General features: G+C 53.3%; 1 protein-coding gene across 2 annotated transcripts; it reads left to right on the top strand.

Moving 5' to 3' along the window:
- Window positions 1–4,539: 4,539 nt before the first annotated feature.
- On the top strand, window positions 4,540–13,881 carry LOC149852569 (uncharacterized). 2 transcript variants are annotated; one of them, XM_090030035.1, is made up of 6 exons: window positions 4,540–4,871; window positions 5,873–5,961; window positions 7,181–7,286; window positions 7,626–7,739; window positions 8,469–9,943; window positions 12,735–13,881. In XM_090030035.1, exons 2-5 carry the CDS (start codon window positions 5,938–5,940, stop codon window positions 9,899–9,901), a joined length of 1,677 nt encoding a protein of 558 aa, XP_089886161.1. In that variant the 5' UTR covers window positions 4,540–4,871; window positions 5,873–5,937; the 3' UTR covers window positions 9,902–9,943; window positions 12,735–13,881. The 2 variants fall into 2 exon arrangements, with proteins under 2 accessions (XP_089886161.1, XP_089886160.1); XM_090030034.1 differs by lacking the exon at window positions 12,735–13,881 and adding an exon at window positions 5,162–5,372 and having other exon boundaries at window positions 4,564–4,871; window positions 8,469–12,715.
- The last annotated feature ends 118 nt before the right edge of the window (window positions 13,882–13,999 follow it).

The following is a 13,999-nucleotide window of genomic DNA, read 5'->3' as shown; positions in this document are numbered from 1 at the left end:
GTAATTTAGGCTACTGCACAGTACAGGTACATGTCTATACATGCACACCCGTACAGCACAGTAACTATAGTGACTTATGCCAATTTGGGCGTAACTTTGATACCTGCATCATGCAGGTATCAGATTTACAGTGGATTAGTTACTGAGCGGTAACACACATGTAGACATCTTATTATACAGTAACACTGTGTGTGGACCTAGTCCCCACTTAGTCCACACACAGCATGACTGCACTTTAATGACTGCATGTGTAGATGCTGGCCTAAAAACCACTTACTGCGCAGTAACTTACTGTGCAGTAGGTGACCGTGCAGTAAATGCACATGTAGATGCACCTACTGAGCTGTTCCTTTCACTCAGTAGCCTACACAGTGCCCAAGGACCAAATGCATTCCCAGGCTGTGGGTCTGTCTATATGCTATTGCTGAGGCCTTGCCCCTGGCCCACTCTCTAGCCTAACCCAAACCTACCAGACATCTACATTAGCCAGCTTCCCCTTCCCTCCAGCTGGTCCTGCATAGCACCCCAGCTTGTTTTTCCCCTCTGTCCCTCTGACAGCTCTCTTGAGCTTCAGGGCCAAGCTCCTCTCCTCCCTGCACCCTTTGGCATTTATTCACCATCACAGGGACTGAGCAAAATGGAAGTGCAGAAAATTCACCAGTGAATGTTCTGCACCCCCCTTCCTGTTTCTGTTGCCTGTAATTAGGGCTGGCACAGACGAAGAGACAGAACAAGGAGCAATGGTCTCAAGTTGCAGCAACGAAAGTTTAGGTTAGATACTAGGAAGAATTTTTTCACTAAGAGGGTACTAAAACACAAATTAAAGAGTCATGGTTTGCCCTATATTGATTATGGACAGAGCAAAAACCCAGTTGAAGCAGGTTAATTAGAGAGGTGGTAGAAGCTCCCCCCTTGGGGGTTTTCAAAACCCAGCTAGACAAAGCTTTGGCTGGGATGATCTAGTTGGGGATGGTCCTGCTTTGAGCAGGCGGTTGGACTAGATGTGACCTCCTGAGATCCCTTCCAACCACTGGCGATGTGTAGGGGGTGCACACAGGTTCACGTGCATCTCCTGAGATTGGCCATGCACCCCCTGGAAACCCAGCCACAAAACCAGAAGCGCCAGTGAACTGGACCGCCCCCACCACATTGGCAATCAGTGGCAGGGGACCCCCGTCGGTGATCTGGTGCCCCCCCAGCCTTGGGAGGCACCAGTTGCCTAGGCCAACCATGAACGACTCATGCCTCCTGAGGCTGGAGGGGGGCACGGTGACTGCCCGCAGGTGGGGGGGGGGGGGGGCTGAGCAGGCTCTACCCGCAGGCAGCCTTGCCAGTGTTGGCAGCAGGGCAGGGAGGGTAGGAGGGTGGAGTGGTGACTTCCCGCAGACCCTGGTGGCAGCATTGGCAGCGGCCAGTTGCAGGGGGGGCATGTGCACCTGTGTGGACCGCCTGCACATTGCCCACACTTCCAACCCTAACTTCCTATGACTGTGATTCCAAGAACACTCAGCCCCGAAAAACTGTGTATCTGAGTCACCTCATGTTCAATTTTAGGAGGTAAAAGGGGGAATTTGGAATTGAAGCTGAATCTGTCTCCACTTACAGGTGAGTATTCTGGGTCCTGGAGGAAGAGAGAAGTTCCCCGTAGCATTTGCAAGAAAAGATTGGTATAGACATGTTACAGATATTTTAAAAAGTGCTTTACTGGATGAGACAGTGCGTTAGTTCTATCCAGCTCCTCAGGGTCTGTATAGATCAAGTGCTTCAGTGGGACTTTTTGGTGCTTTGATCTAAGAGCTGGTCCAATCAGCTGTTAAGGTGCCAAAAAAGCCCCACTAAAGTGCCCAGATCTATGTAGATGTTGGGTGAGCCAAGCCCAACTAATGTGATGCCTCTTCTGGGCATGTGCTGGGCTCAGTGTGGGTGTGTGCTGAGTTTAAAACACCTTTTTTTTAAATGTCTGTAAACAGCAGAAGCAGGCTTCCAACTCCAGCCAGATGTCAGTGGGGTCTCTGGACACCTGCTCCTGGTCGTGCCCCTCATCGTCTTCCACCCATCCTCTCCCTGATTGTCTCTCTGTCATTCACAGCCACATACAGTATCCCATCCCTCCCTCTTTTCAGTTCTCCTTCATCCCCAAGTCACCTTATTTTGAACTTTCTGCTTCTTTCCCCGGCAGGAGGTGAAACAGCGATCCCAATGACCACCAACTCATGGTAGAGGTGATATCTTTTATGAAATACCTGGATACTTGACCCAAGACTATTAGGAAGTTTCTCACCACTCTGAGATGCGATCATTAGTTGTCATCAGTGTCTAACCCTCAGTGACTCAAAGCCTTTGTTAGGTGGGCCAGCACCTACATGATTCACAAGCTAACCCCCAAACTTGCAAGTAGGCATCCATAATGTCAAAACAATTGAGACCTGTTGTGGGCTGTCTGAGTTCTTTGCAAAAAAAGAATTGCTCTAGTGTTTTGGGTTTTTTTAGCTGAAACATGAGTGAAAGATAAGAGCCTCTCTTCTTCACTACAGTAGAGTCTCCCTTACTTACCTTTGGCTTACCCCCCCATTTTCTCCCCCTTCCTTCTCTTTTCTACCTTTTGTTTTCCTAATTTCCACCTATATACATTCTCACTGACCTCCTGTCCCACTTTTATCTTCTTTCATTCCTTGGAGTCTCAAAACAGCAGGCTCCCTATGCCTTAAGAAGGGTGACTGTGCCCAGAAGCTTGCAAAAAACTTTTTTTCAACTCCTCAGCTGGTCTAATAAAAAATATCACACCTACCCAAAGAACCTGGCCTGCCTCTGTCCTTAGACCAATACGGCTACAACCAAAAACCCCCCTAAGAGCTGACATTTTCCAAGCAGTGTCACAAGTCCCTACACAGTCAAATGGGTCACCAACTGGCTGGAGGACCGCACCCAGAGAGTGGTGGTGGATGGATCATTTTCGACCTGGAGGGATGTGGGCAAGGGGTCCCCCAGGGCTTGGTCCTCGGGCCCGCACTGTTCAACATCTTCATCAGTGACTTGGACGAGGGGGTAAAAAGCACCCTGTTCAGATTTGCTGATGACACTAAGATGTGGGCGGGGGGGATGTGGTCACGCTAGAAGGGAGAAATAGGCTACAGTCGGACCTAGACAGGTTACAAGGGTGGGTGGATGAGAATAGGATGGGATTCAACACGGACAAGTGCAAAGTGCTGCACCTGGGGAGGAACAACTGGCACCATACCTACAGGCTGGGGAACTCCCTTCTCGTCAGTGCAGAGGCAGAAAAGGATCTTGGGGTCATCATTGACTCCAAGATGAACATGGGCCGGCAGTGTGGGGAGGCAGTCAGGAAGGCCAGCCGCACCTTGTCATGCATCCACAGATGCATCTCGAGCAGGTCCAAGGAGGTGATCCTCCCCCTCTATGTGGCGCTGGTCAGGCCGCAGCTGGAGTACTGCGTCCAGTTCTGGGCGCCGCACTTCAGGAGGGATGTGGACAGCATGGAGAGGGTCCAGAGGAGGCCACTCACATGATCAGGGGGCAGCAGGGCAGGCCCTACGAGGAGCGGCGACAGGACCTGAATCTGTTCAGCCTCCGCAAGAGAAGGGGGATCTAGTGGCCTGTTACAAACTAGTCAGGGGGGACCAGCAGGCACTGGGGGAGTCCCTGTTCCCCTGAGCACCGCCAGGAGTGACCAGGAATAACGGTCACAAGCTGGCAGAGGGTAGATTTAGGTTAGATATCAGGAGGCGCAACTTCACGGTCAGGGCAGCTAGGAGCTGGAACCAGCTTCCTAGGGAAGTGGTGCTGGCTCCTACCCTGGGGGTCTTTAAAAGAAGGCTGGATGAACACCTTGCTGGAGTCGTCTGACCCCCGTACTCTTTCCTGCCATGGCAGGGGGTCGGACTCGATGATCTGCTCAGGTCCCTTCTGACCCTACCAACTATGAAACTATGAAGTCTAAAAAGTTGGAGAATCACTGTTGTAAGCTCTCAGAGGCATAGCAAGCTTCATCATTATATCATGCTTCTGCTTAATTCTTGGTGCTTAAAGCCCTGGGTCCTGAAGTCCCAGGTTATGGGAAAGTCTGTTTGGAGTTGTTAAAAAAAATCGCCTTCTCTGTTGCGGAAGCAAGAGAAACGTCTGCTGAAAGGCTCCCAGAGCAGAGAAGGAAACCTTCCTGGTTACTGTTTTTTTTAAGGCTCTTGTGATTTTTGAGCCATTCTTGTGATTTTCCTGTGGCCTGACTCGTGACTGCTGGCAGGCTGCAGTAACAGTCCCCCCAGCTCCCTGCTGCCATGCATGTGATGGAGGGAGGGAGAAGATGCTCCCTCCCTCCCTGCCTCTCTCATTCCTCCTATCACGAGGGGAGCAGGGGAGCAGGCAGGCAGAGGCTGCAGCTGCAAAGCCTCTGGGCAGCCCCAGATCCCTTGCTGCCCTCTCCCAGCCAGACCTGGAGGCAACTGCTCCAGCAGCTGGTATGAACCAGGATCTCTGTTCTTCCTTCGGAGCAGCTTGTGGCAAGATGTTTTGCCAGCCTAGCTGGTGTTGCAGCTCGGGTTGGTATTGAAGGACACAGGAAGGGGCTGGATCAGCTGAGAGGTGCTGGCTGGATGCTGGGAGGAGGGGAGGCAGGAAAGGGGGTGAATAAAGAACCAAGGGACCAAAGACTGAGCATCTCCTGGCAGTGATGAAGGGGGCACAGGAGGCAATATTACCTGCCCTGCAATCCAGGAGCCCAGGCTGAGCAGCTGCTTCACCCCCCGGGACAGGCTGCACTGAGAAGAGACCTTTATTACAGGGGGACTTTCTCAGGGGCTGCAATCAGCCCCCAGGGCAGCCCTGGACACCAGCTCCTGCGCCCGAGACTCCAGGTAATGGAGAGACCTGGGGGAAGCGCTGGGGCAGGCAGGGCAGGGGTCTGCACACACGGCCCCTCCATACCCATCTCTGCTCCCCGGGACACACGCACTTTCTCTCTCTCTCTCACTCCTAAGAGCAGTACACACTCACACACTCTCACTCCCAAAAGAAGTACTTTCTCTCTCTTTCCCAGGAGCAGTACACACACACACACACACACACACACTCAGTCTCACTTCCCAGAGCGGTACACACACACACACACACTCTCTCTCTCTCTCTCTCTCACTCCCCGGAGCAGTAGTGCTGTTAGGAGCTGATCCAGCTGCAGGAAGACTCATGCTAGGAGCAGGACTGACGCTGTCCCAGACCAGCGGGGAGAAGACAGAAAGAGAGAGCCAGGCTGGAAGGGGCAGCAGGAGCCGGCAGTGGGGAGGGAGGTGACCAGCTCCAGCCTGGCGCAGGCCCCTTCCCTGGAGGCGCCCTGGGCAGAGTCACTGTCCTGTGACCAGGTGAGGAGAGAGAGGAAAAGCAGGTCCCTGCCCCTGCCTGGTCTTTGTGTTGCTGAGGGGATGGGCAGTCCTTGGCGACAGTGTTTGGGGAGCCCACAGGGCAGCTCCTTGGATCCTGTTGATTTCTAGTGCTTGGGTGAGTGTTGCAGGGAGGGTTTGCAGATGTCTGTGAGTTCAGGTTGTGGCAGGAAGGGCTGGGGCCATGCTGCAATAAAGTGATCAAGTGTTTTTCTAGGCAGGCAGAGTCCAGCACATCTGTCTGCTGAGGAGATCAAGCTGCGGAAATCGATTCTTGCAATGGATGCCGTTGTCTTTTGCTTGACAGCTTGGCAAGTGCTGGTAGCTATTGATGTCCAAGCTTCTTGCCAGCTCTGCATTTTCCATTGACATCAGAGGAATCACAGCTCTTCCTCTGGAGTGGGATCTCAAAGGGCAGCGGGAAAACAGCTTGGAGCCCATTTTCAACCCCCCTTCCCTGTCATCCCTCTCTCTCTTGACAGGCAACAGAATAACAGCTGCGTTTGAGCCCAGATCATCCCATCCTTGTGGCCAACGGGGAAGGGAAATGGCTGCAGCAGATTCAGCTCAGGTGAGCGATGGGCAGGGGTTATCCTGGAAGGGCAGGAAGTGTACAGGGCTAGGAGTGGGACAGTGAGGTTAGAAGCTGCGGGAATGCTTGTATTAAGCAGGGCCTGGTTTTTGCGGTCAGCCCAATGGGTGGATGGGCAGGGGAGTACCCTGCAGCGTGCAGTGTCACCCAGCAGTCTGATTCAGCTCTTTCTGATTCAGCCTGTCTCAGCATGCAAATATTTCTCCCTTCAATCCAGGCTCTCACCTGCCAAGGGAGCTCAGTTAGTGTTGTTACCTCCATTGCACATTGGGGCATACCCTCAGCACTAGGCAACACTTTGTCCAATGATAGCCTGGTCAAATGGCATGCTGAACATAGCACAGTCTGCCCTTACATAGCTATAAACAAGGAGCGGACACATATTTATTGCCCTACACCAGTATAATTCAGCAGAATCTGGTGTAGAGTCACCTCAGGAAAAATCAGGGTTAAAACTACAGGTATGTAAGCTGCTAAGGTGCAAGGTAGGGGCACTATACTGTAATAGTTACAAACATTTTGGTAGAAGAGCTAGTTGTCTGCCAGCTTCAGACACTGGTGTGACTTACATCCGTGTACCAAAGGTGTTGTGATACCTGTGAAGTGTTTTCTACAGGGGTTATTTCATAATCTAGTAGCAACCTTCAACTAACTCCCTGAATGGTGGCTCCAAAGGAGCGGACTGTTCTCAGTGGGGGCAGGTGACAGAACAAGGAGCAACAGTCTCAAGTTGCAGCAAGGGAAGTTTAGGTTGGATATTAGGAAGAATGTTCTCACTAGGAAGGTAGTAAAACACGGGAACAGGTTACCCAGAGAGGTTGTGGACTCTCCATTCTTGAAGGTTTTTAAGGCCCGGCTAGACAAAGCCTTGGCTGGGTTGCTGTAGTTGGGGATGAGCCTGCTTTGAGCAGGGGCTTGAACTAGATGACCTCCTTCCAACCCTAATTTCTAGGATTCTGTGATCTGACCATTCTGGGGTTGCAAAAGTAGTGGCAAGAGCAAAGCACATCCTGGGGCAACACCATCAAATAAGGCAGGGGGGTGGGGAGTGTGAATCTACCCGGGGGGCAGTGGGAGCTGTAAGGATGCTGTGCATCAGGGAATAGAGAAGAGACACCAGTATGGGTCCCTTGGGCCTGAGTCGGTGGGACTGAGGCTGGGGCAGCAGGTGTTGAGCAGGGAATATTTGTTGTTACAGGGTCCAGTGACCTTCAGGGAGGTGGCCCTGTATTTCACTGATTCCAGTCAGAGAGCTCTCTACAGGGAAGCCATGCAGGAGAACCATGAGAGCGGCTCCCTTCTGGGTAAGGACCTGCTTTCCATTGCTCTCGACAAACTCCTCTGCCTCTGACAGGCTCAGGGAGTGGCTGCAGCTCAGGGATGCTAAGAGGGACCAGAGATTTCTGGACTGAACCAGAGCCCACGTGAGAGACAGTCCTCCCCTCCCACAAGATTGGCGAGATATGGGAACGGATCAGTCCTATTCCTGCCTCCATACTCAGGGCTTCTCAAGGGGCAGAGAGGAATTTCCCAAGGGCCCCCAAGAGTGTTTCCCATCCACTCAGGCAGCCGGACCCTATATCCCCAGCCATTCGTGTAACCCGGACCTAGGATGCTGTAACCTCACTTCTCTTCTGTCTCAGGAACAGGCTCTCCAGTTCCCCAGCCAGAGGCAGTCTCCCAGCTGAAATCAGAAGAAAATCCATGGGTCCAGGACCTCCGTGAGGTGAGGGAGATCCCCAGCAGTGCCTGCACAGGTGAGGCATTGGTTAGACTGGCACAGAACCCCTCACGCAATGCAGGAACTGGCCAGGGCCACTACGAATGCCACGTCTGCACTCCTGGGTCTGCCTCGTCTCCTCCCCCAGGCTAGGATTGTCCCAGCGGGTGTCCTAGACTCCCAGCAGAGGTTGCTCATGGCTCAGGCTATGCTCACCTTAATGGTAAGGGCATGGGGAAAAAAAACAAATTCACTGGAAAGTTGCCAAGTGCATGTATTAGATGCTTACTATGACCAAGCAGCCCTCAGTGGGGAGCATGGCCTCCTGGGAGCTGCAAGGGGAAGGTCCATGCCCCTTATCCTCCCCAGAGGCCAATGTCCCTGGCTGAGCTGCTGCTCCCAAGACCTCCTCGTTGAGCAGTCAAGTGCTTCATGAGCATCAGGGAGCTTTTTCCAGTTCATTGTCTCCATGACAAAACTGTAGCCTGACCTGCAGCTTCTTCACTGGTGCCTGGCAAGGACTCCCTCCCCAGTCACCTGTCTTCCCCTGAGAGGGTGGGGAATGGGGGCAGAATTGGTCCTTTCCCCATCTCGCCTGCCCAGAAAGGACTCTGAGGAAGGAGTCTGTGTTCCCAGCTGTTTCCAATGGTGACTTGGTTCATGGCACTAGATAGCAATGCCCCCCAGCCAGGTTTCATTCCTTGCCCTGCCATGGCCCCCTCCTGCAAGGCAAGGGATGACTCCTGTCCTTTCTCTGTCCCAGCAGATGAGGGGACAGCGAGCAATAATGAAGATGAGGGCCCTGAGCACGTGGAGACAGACAAGCTGTTGTCGGGAAGCTCCAAAGGGAACATTTCCCAGCGCCTCGAGGAAGATCAGGCTTGCGAGAGCCCTCAGAGGGAAAACCAGGCCTGCCTTGGGGAGTCTTTCCTGACGTCTCGCACTGAGGCCCTAACCCACAAAAGCCTGCGTCCCCGGGAGAGGCCCAGCCCCTGCCAGGACTGTGGGAAGAGTTTCCAGCAGCGGGTCAACCTCTTGGCCCACCAGCGCAGCCACACGGGCAAGAGGGCTCACCCATGCCCAGATTGCGGGCGGCACTTTGGGGCCTTCTCCAATCTCCTGCGGCACCAACGGGCACATGTAGGCGAGAAGCCCTACCAGTGCCCTGACTGCGGGAAGGGCTTTGGGCATAGCTCAGCCTTGGTGACCCACCGGCGCATCCACACAGGGGAGAAGCCATACCGCTGCCCCGACTGCGGCAAGCGCTTCAACGTGGTCTCCAATCTGGTCCGCCACCAGCGGAGCCACACAGGGGAGAAGCCCTACATGTGCCCCGACTGTGGGCGGTGCTGCAGCCAGCGCTCCCACCTTGTCACCCACCGGCGGCTGCACACAGGTGAGCGCCCCTACGCCTGCCGGGACTGTGGCAAGAGCTTCAATGTCAGTTCTGACCTCATCAAGCACCGGCGCACCCACACCGGGGAGCGCCCCTATGCATGCGGGGACTGCGGCCGGCGCTTTAGCGGCAGCTCCAACCTCATCACTCACCAGCGCCTGCACACAGGCGAGCGCCCCTATGTGTGCCCTGACTGTGGCAAGGGCTTCACCATCAGCTCCAAGCTCATTGCCCACCAGCGCACGCACACTGGCGAGCGCCCCTATGCGTGCACAGACTGTGGCCGGGGCTTCAGCGACCGGCCCCACCTGGTGCGACACCAGAGCACTGCCCGCCGGGAGAAGCGCTACACGTGCTCAGACTGCGGGAAGGGCTTCACCACCAGCTCCTACCTGCTCACCCACCAGCGCAGCCACACAGGCGAGACGCCCTTCATTTGTGGGGACTGTGGGAAGAGCTTCGCCGTGGTCTCCAACCTAGTGCGGCACCGGCGAGTCCACACAGGGGAGAAACCCTTCCGGTGTGGGGAATGTGGGCGGCAGTACAGCCAGCGGGCTCACCTTACCACCCACCAGCGCGTCCATACCGGTGAGCGCCCCTACGTCTGCCTGGACTGCGGGAAGGGCTTCAATGTCAACTCCTCCCTCACCAAGCACCGGCGCGTCCACACTGGAGAGAAACCTTATGTCTGCCCAGACTGTGGCAAGCGCTTCAGCCAGAGCTCCAATGTCATCACCCACCGCCGCCTGCACCATGGGGAGGACACCCAGCATGCCCTGGACCAGACCCCACAGCAGGAGTGAGGCCCAGGCAGAGCCAGGAGAAGGATGAATCCTGTTCCAGAGGTTTGCATCTGTTCAGGATGGCGCAGGAACAAGGGAAGAGATTTTACTTGGCCAGCACTAGTTTTGGTGCCTAAGTCTTGAATCTGCAGGGAGCTGGTCAGCTGCAGATGCATCTGTTTAGGCTTCCCTGCCTCCTGGTAATCAGAGAGAGAGAGATTGCCCTCACTACTACCACCTCCACCAGTGCTTCCAACCCCCTGGAGTTACGACTGCCCGTTCCCCATGGCGCCCACCCTATCCCTCCCATCCTGCTGGGGAACAAAGACCTCCATGCCCCTCCCCTCCAGACACGTTTCTGCAATCACTTTTGCTCCCCAACTTCTTGCCACGTCTGGGTCACTTCCCATCACGTTAATAAAACTCCTGCTACCCACGGGCAACTTGTGCTTGCTTGCACAGCGCCGGCAGCCTTGGAAAGGGGTTATCCACAGTTGAGAGCAAGGGGGCCTTGCAGCAGGCCTAGGGGCCAAGCCAGATGTGTTCAGGGGATGAAGAGTTTGGGCTGGCATTTTGGGGAGGCGGGAGGGGCCTGATGAAAGAGGCAGGAAGGAGCACAAGATGGGAGCCTTCACTGGCGCAAACGACCTGAATTTTATAGGAGGGATTGTGGCTGCCTTAAAAGCCCTTGCTCTTCCCATCTGTACCTCTCAGGTCCCCCTTCTTAATGACAGGAAAACTGAGGTACAGAGGGGTGAAGTGACTTGCCCAAGATCACCCAGCCAGGCAGTGGCAGAGTCAGGACTAGAGCAAAGTTCTCCTGAGCCCCCAGTCCAGGGTATTTCCTGCTGCATTTGCCTGCCTTGCCTTACAGGTTTTGTTACTGCTTCCCACCCCAACGCACCCGGGCCAGATCCTTCCTGGTTTTAACCCTTGGGGGGAATCCCGTAGTTCCTGTGAACACACAGTTGAAAGTTTTAACTGAACTCTTTTTGGTGGTGCGATCAACCCCTCCTCTTCCCACTCCCTCCTGAGCAGTCAGCCTTGCTAACACAGATGTTCACAGAAGCTGCTTCTTGACTCATCTGTGATGTCTATTTGAGGAAACCAAGTTTTTGACCCTCTGGTGTTATTATTCATGCCAGAAGCCATGACATACTTACCCTGCTGGGGGTCAGAGAGGCCACATGATTGTTCCCAGTGCATCAGTGCTTCAAAGCAGTGCCAGGGCATGCCCATCATCTGAAGAGTTAAATATGCGGCCTCAAGAGATTCACTGAACCCTTGGGAATCGAGCATGATCTTAGTGGAGCCAAAAGGGGTGGATAGGGGAGGAAAGGCCACATGCTGCTTGCAGGTGATTGGAAAGATTGGAGGCTGAGGGAGAGGAAGAATCGGAACTTTCCTTGGGCTGACGTGTGTTGGATCATGCCACAGCAGCATAGGGACGTGATGTGAAGGCACTGTGCCTCTTATAAAAAGGTGCCGTGCCTCCACTGGGTCACCAAGCCAAGTACTTGTAGGCCCCTGAGCTCCCCGTTCCCTTCACCATTCAGACTCCCTAAGTGTAAGTGCCAGGCAGGTTGCTAAAGAGAGAACTTTTCATCCTCATCAATGGGACCTGCCAGCCACATTGTAAAACGGGACCGTGTCCATCTCACAGTTCAGGAAGAAGTCCCAGACTGGGTCTCACACCCACGGGGAGGTTGTGATGATAGGGAAGGCTTCATATCCATCTCAGTTAATTTGTTTTACCAACCAGTGTCTATTTTCATGGGGTTGCTCATTTCCCAGAAGAGATTACCTACAAATAGAGAGACCAATCGTCCCAAATCACCTGGTACTATTCTGGTGTCCCCCGAAGATCCTGAAACATGAATTTTATCCTGATTTTGGACAAAGCTCTCTCCTTGCCTAAATGCCCCCTGCTGATACCCTACACTGCTTTGCACACCCTGAAAAGCTCTGGTAGTGTTAATTTGCTATACCAGATGCAGCATGGCTAGGTATACATGACACTGCACCTTGGCTGATTAGCTTTTCCTACAGCTCTGTACTAGGGTGCTGAAACTGGGAGAAGTTAGACTACCAGAGGCCTGCAGTAAGTCTGGGATCCGTGCAACTGGATTTTGCTTCTCCACAGTTGCTTGCTTTACCTATGCAAACCCATTTTGTCTCCTACCTCCTCCATGTAGCGCTGCCTGGCTGAGAATCCATCACCCAGGCTGATGCCTGAATTACTGAACTGTTTGGACTGGCCAGTCAGATCCTCCCTCTGGTGCTTTTTCAGTTGACAGACTCGGGCGACTCATAACAAACAGTTATGTTAGCTCAAGCTAGAAACAGAGTTATTAAATAAAGTGGATCAGCTATGCCGCTTCATTGGAAAATTACACATTGCCCCTTGTCCCACCCACCCTTAACAGAGTGGAACAAGTAGAGATTTGATTCTCCTGCTTTCCCTGCTCAAACAGACCTGCTCCCCCATGATCTTAGGGGACAGGTCTCACTGAGCAGGAAACCCCGACTTCTCTGCTTATCAAGAGATACCCTGAGATTCCCTGGGGCATCCCTCTGTAAGTGGGGAAAGCGGGCAGTTGTTCCAGGGCTTGAGAGGCCCCCGCACACCTGCCTGGGGTAGCTGGAGAGCAGGAGCTAATAGAGCTAACCACAGTGCTAATAGAGGTCTGCTCCAATAGTGGCAGTCTATTACTGCCTTTTCTTGTGCCATTGACTTTCCTTTGTCGTGGCACTTCAGGGTAGCAACATCGATTTGTTTACAATTTGTACCACCATAAAAAATGTATACGGTGGAACAAATGAGACATCCGGCAATGTCTGTTTCCATCCTCAGAGCAAGAAAAAAACCCACCCGCCTCCCAGTGGTGTGGCTGTTGTCAAGCTTCCTCCTTCGTGACCAGGGCAGAACTAATGTTGCCGAGGTAAGAGATTCAGGGCTGGGGTGTCCCTCTGAACTGCAGAACATGCAGCCCTGCCAAGGCTGTCTAAAGCCATCTCTCCCTTCCCACATACAATCTTCTACCCAGGCTGTGTGAGGAGCTGGGGCTCTGGGGAACAGACTGGCAACCAGGTCCTCCAAGGACAGCACTTTAGGAGAGGATGAATTCTAGGATCTGCAGGATGCTCAGCCCCGATTTCCAGTTGTTGCTGTAGGTGCAGTAACATCTAGGATGGCAAATGAAGCCAGGATCCAGGTTAAACTATAGCTTGTCAGTATAGTGATCTCAGCTGTAGGTGGATGGAGATCTTTTCACTCTTTTGCCGACAGAGCTACACCAGAAAAACTTTGTGGCACAGATCTGACATGACAGGCTTGATCTCATCTTCACGGACACGTTCCCTGAAATGCTGCAGATTGTCTCCTGCCTGGATTGACCCTTCCTAACATCCCCAGGAGCTTCTGCATCTTCCAACCCCCTTGTCCCTTTCCTCTTTGGGGTCCTAGTCTTTCCCCACCCAGCTATGTCCACACCCATAGGCCTCTGGCTCTCTTCTGAGGTGGGCAGCTTGGGATCACATTGTTAGTGGTTCTCAGCATTCAATCCTACTCCCTCCCAACTGTTTTCTGTCATATAATCACAAGTACCAGGACCACACTTTCTTCCTAGACCTCTCAGAGCAACATCATTGGTAGCAGCATCAATTCTGGAGTCTCCAGTGATCAGGCTCCTGCCTGGGATTTTTTTTTTAATTATAATTTTCATGAAACCTTGTGGGAGGAATAAAAACAAAGCAAAAGAGAAACAGTGGTAGGCTCTGGATACATTCCCAAATACCTACTGTAAGCCCTGACCACCAGCCCCTTGGGTGCCTTGAGGACAGGAGGGGGGCTGTGATACCAAGCTTTCCCACATAACATGACGGTCACTAACAAGCCGAGAGGTTCCACTGGCTTGGAAACAACCGGCTGGAGATTCTGCTCTTTGATTTTAATTATCATCCTGTCACCGGCTAGGGAAGTGACATACAATGGCCCCTATCAGGATTCTGTGCCAGGGTGGGGTGGGTCTGTAAGAAAGGAGCTGTCCCTCTTCCAATCCACTGCAAGGATTAACATTTCTAGTCACATCTTACCTGCAGACCGCATCTCTCTCTCTC

The sequence above is a fragment of the Crocodylus siamensis genome, chromosome 15 (assembly GCF_052110815.1).
Source record: "Crocodylus siamensis isolate JL-2025a chromosome 15, ASM5211081v1, whole genome shotgun sequence".
NCBI classification, from domain to species: domain Eukaryota; kingdom Metazoa; phylum Chordata; order Crocodylia; family Crocodylidae; genus Crocodylus; species Crocodylus siamensis.
Note: the sequence above shows the minus strand (reverse complement) of the source record. Positions and strands in the feature narration are given on the sequence as shown.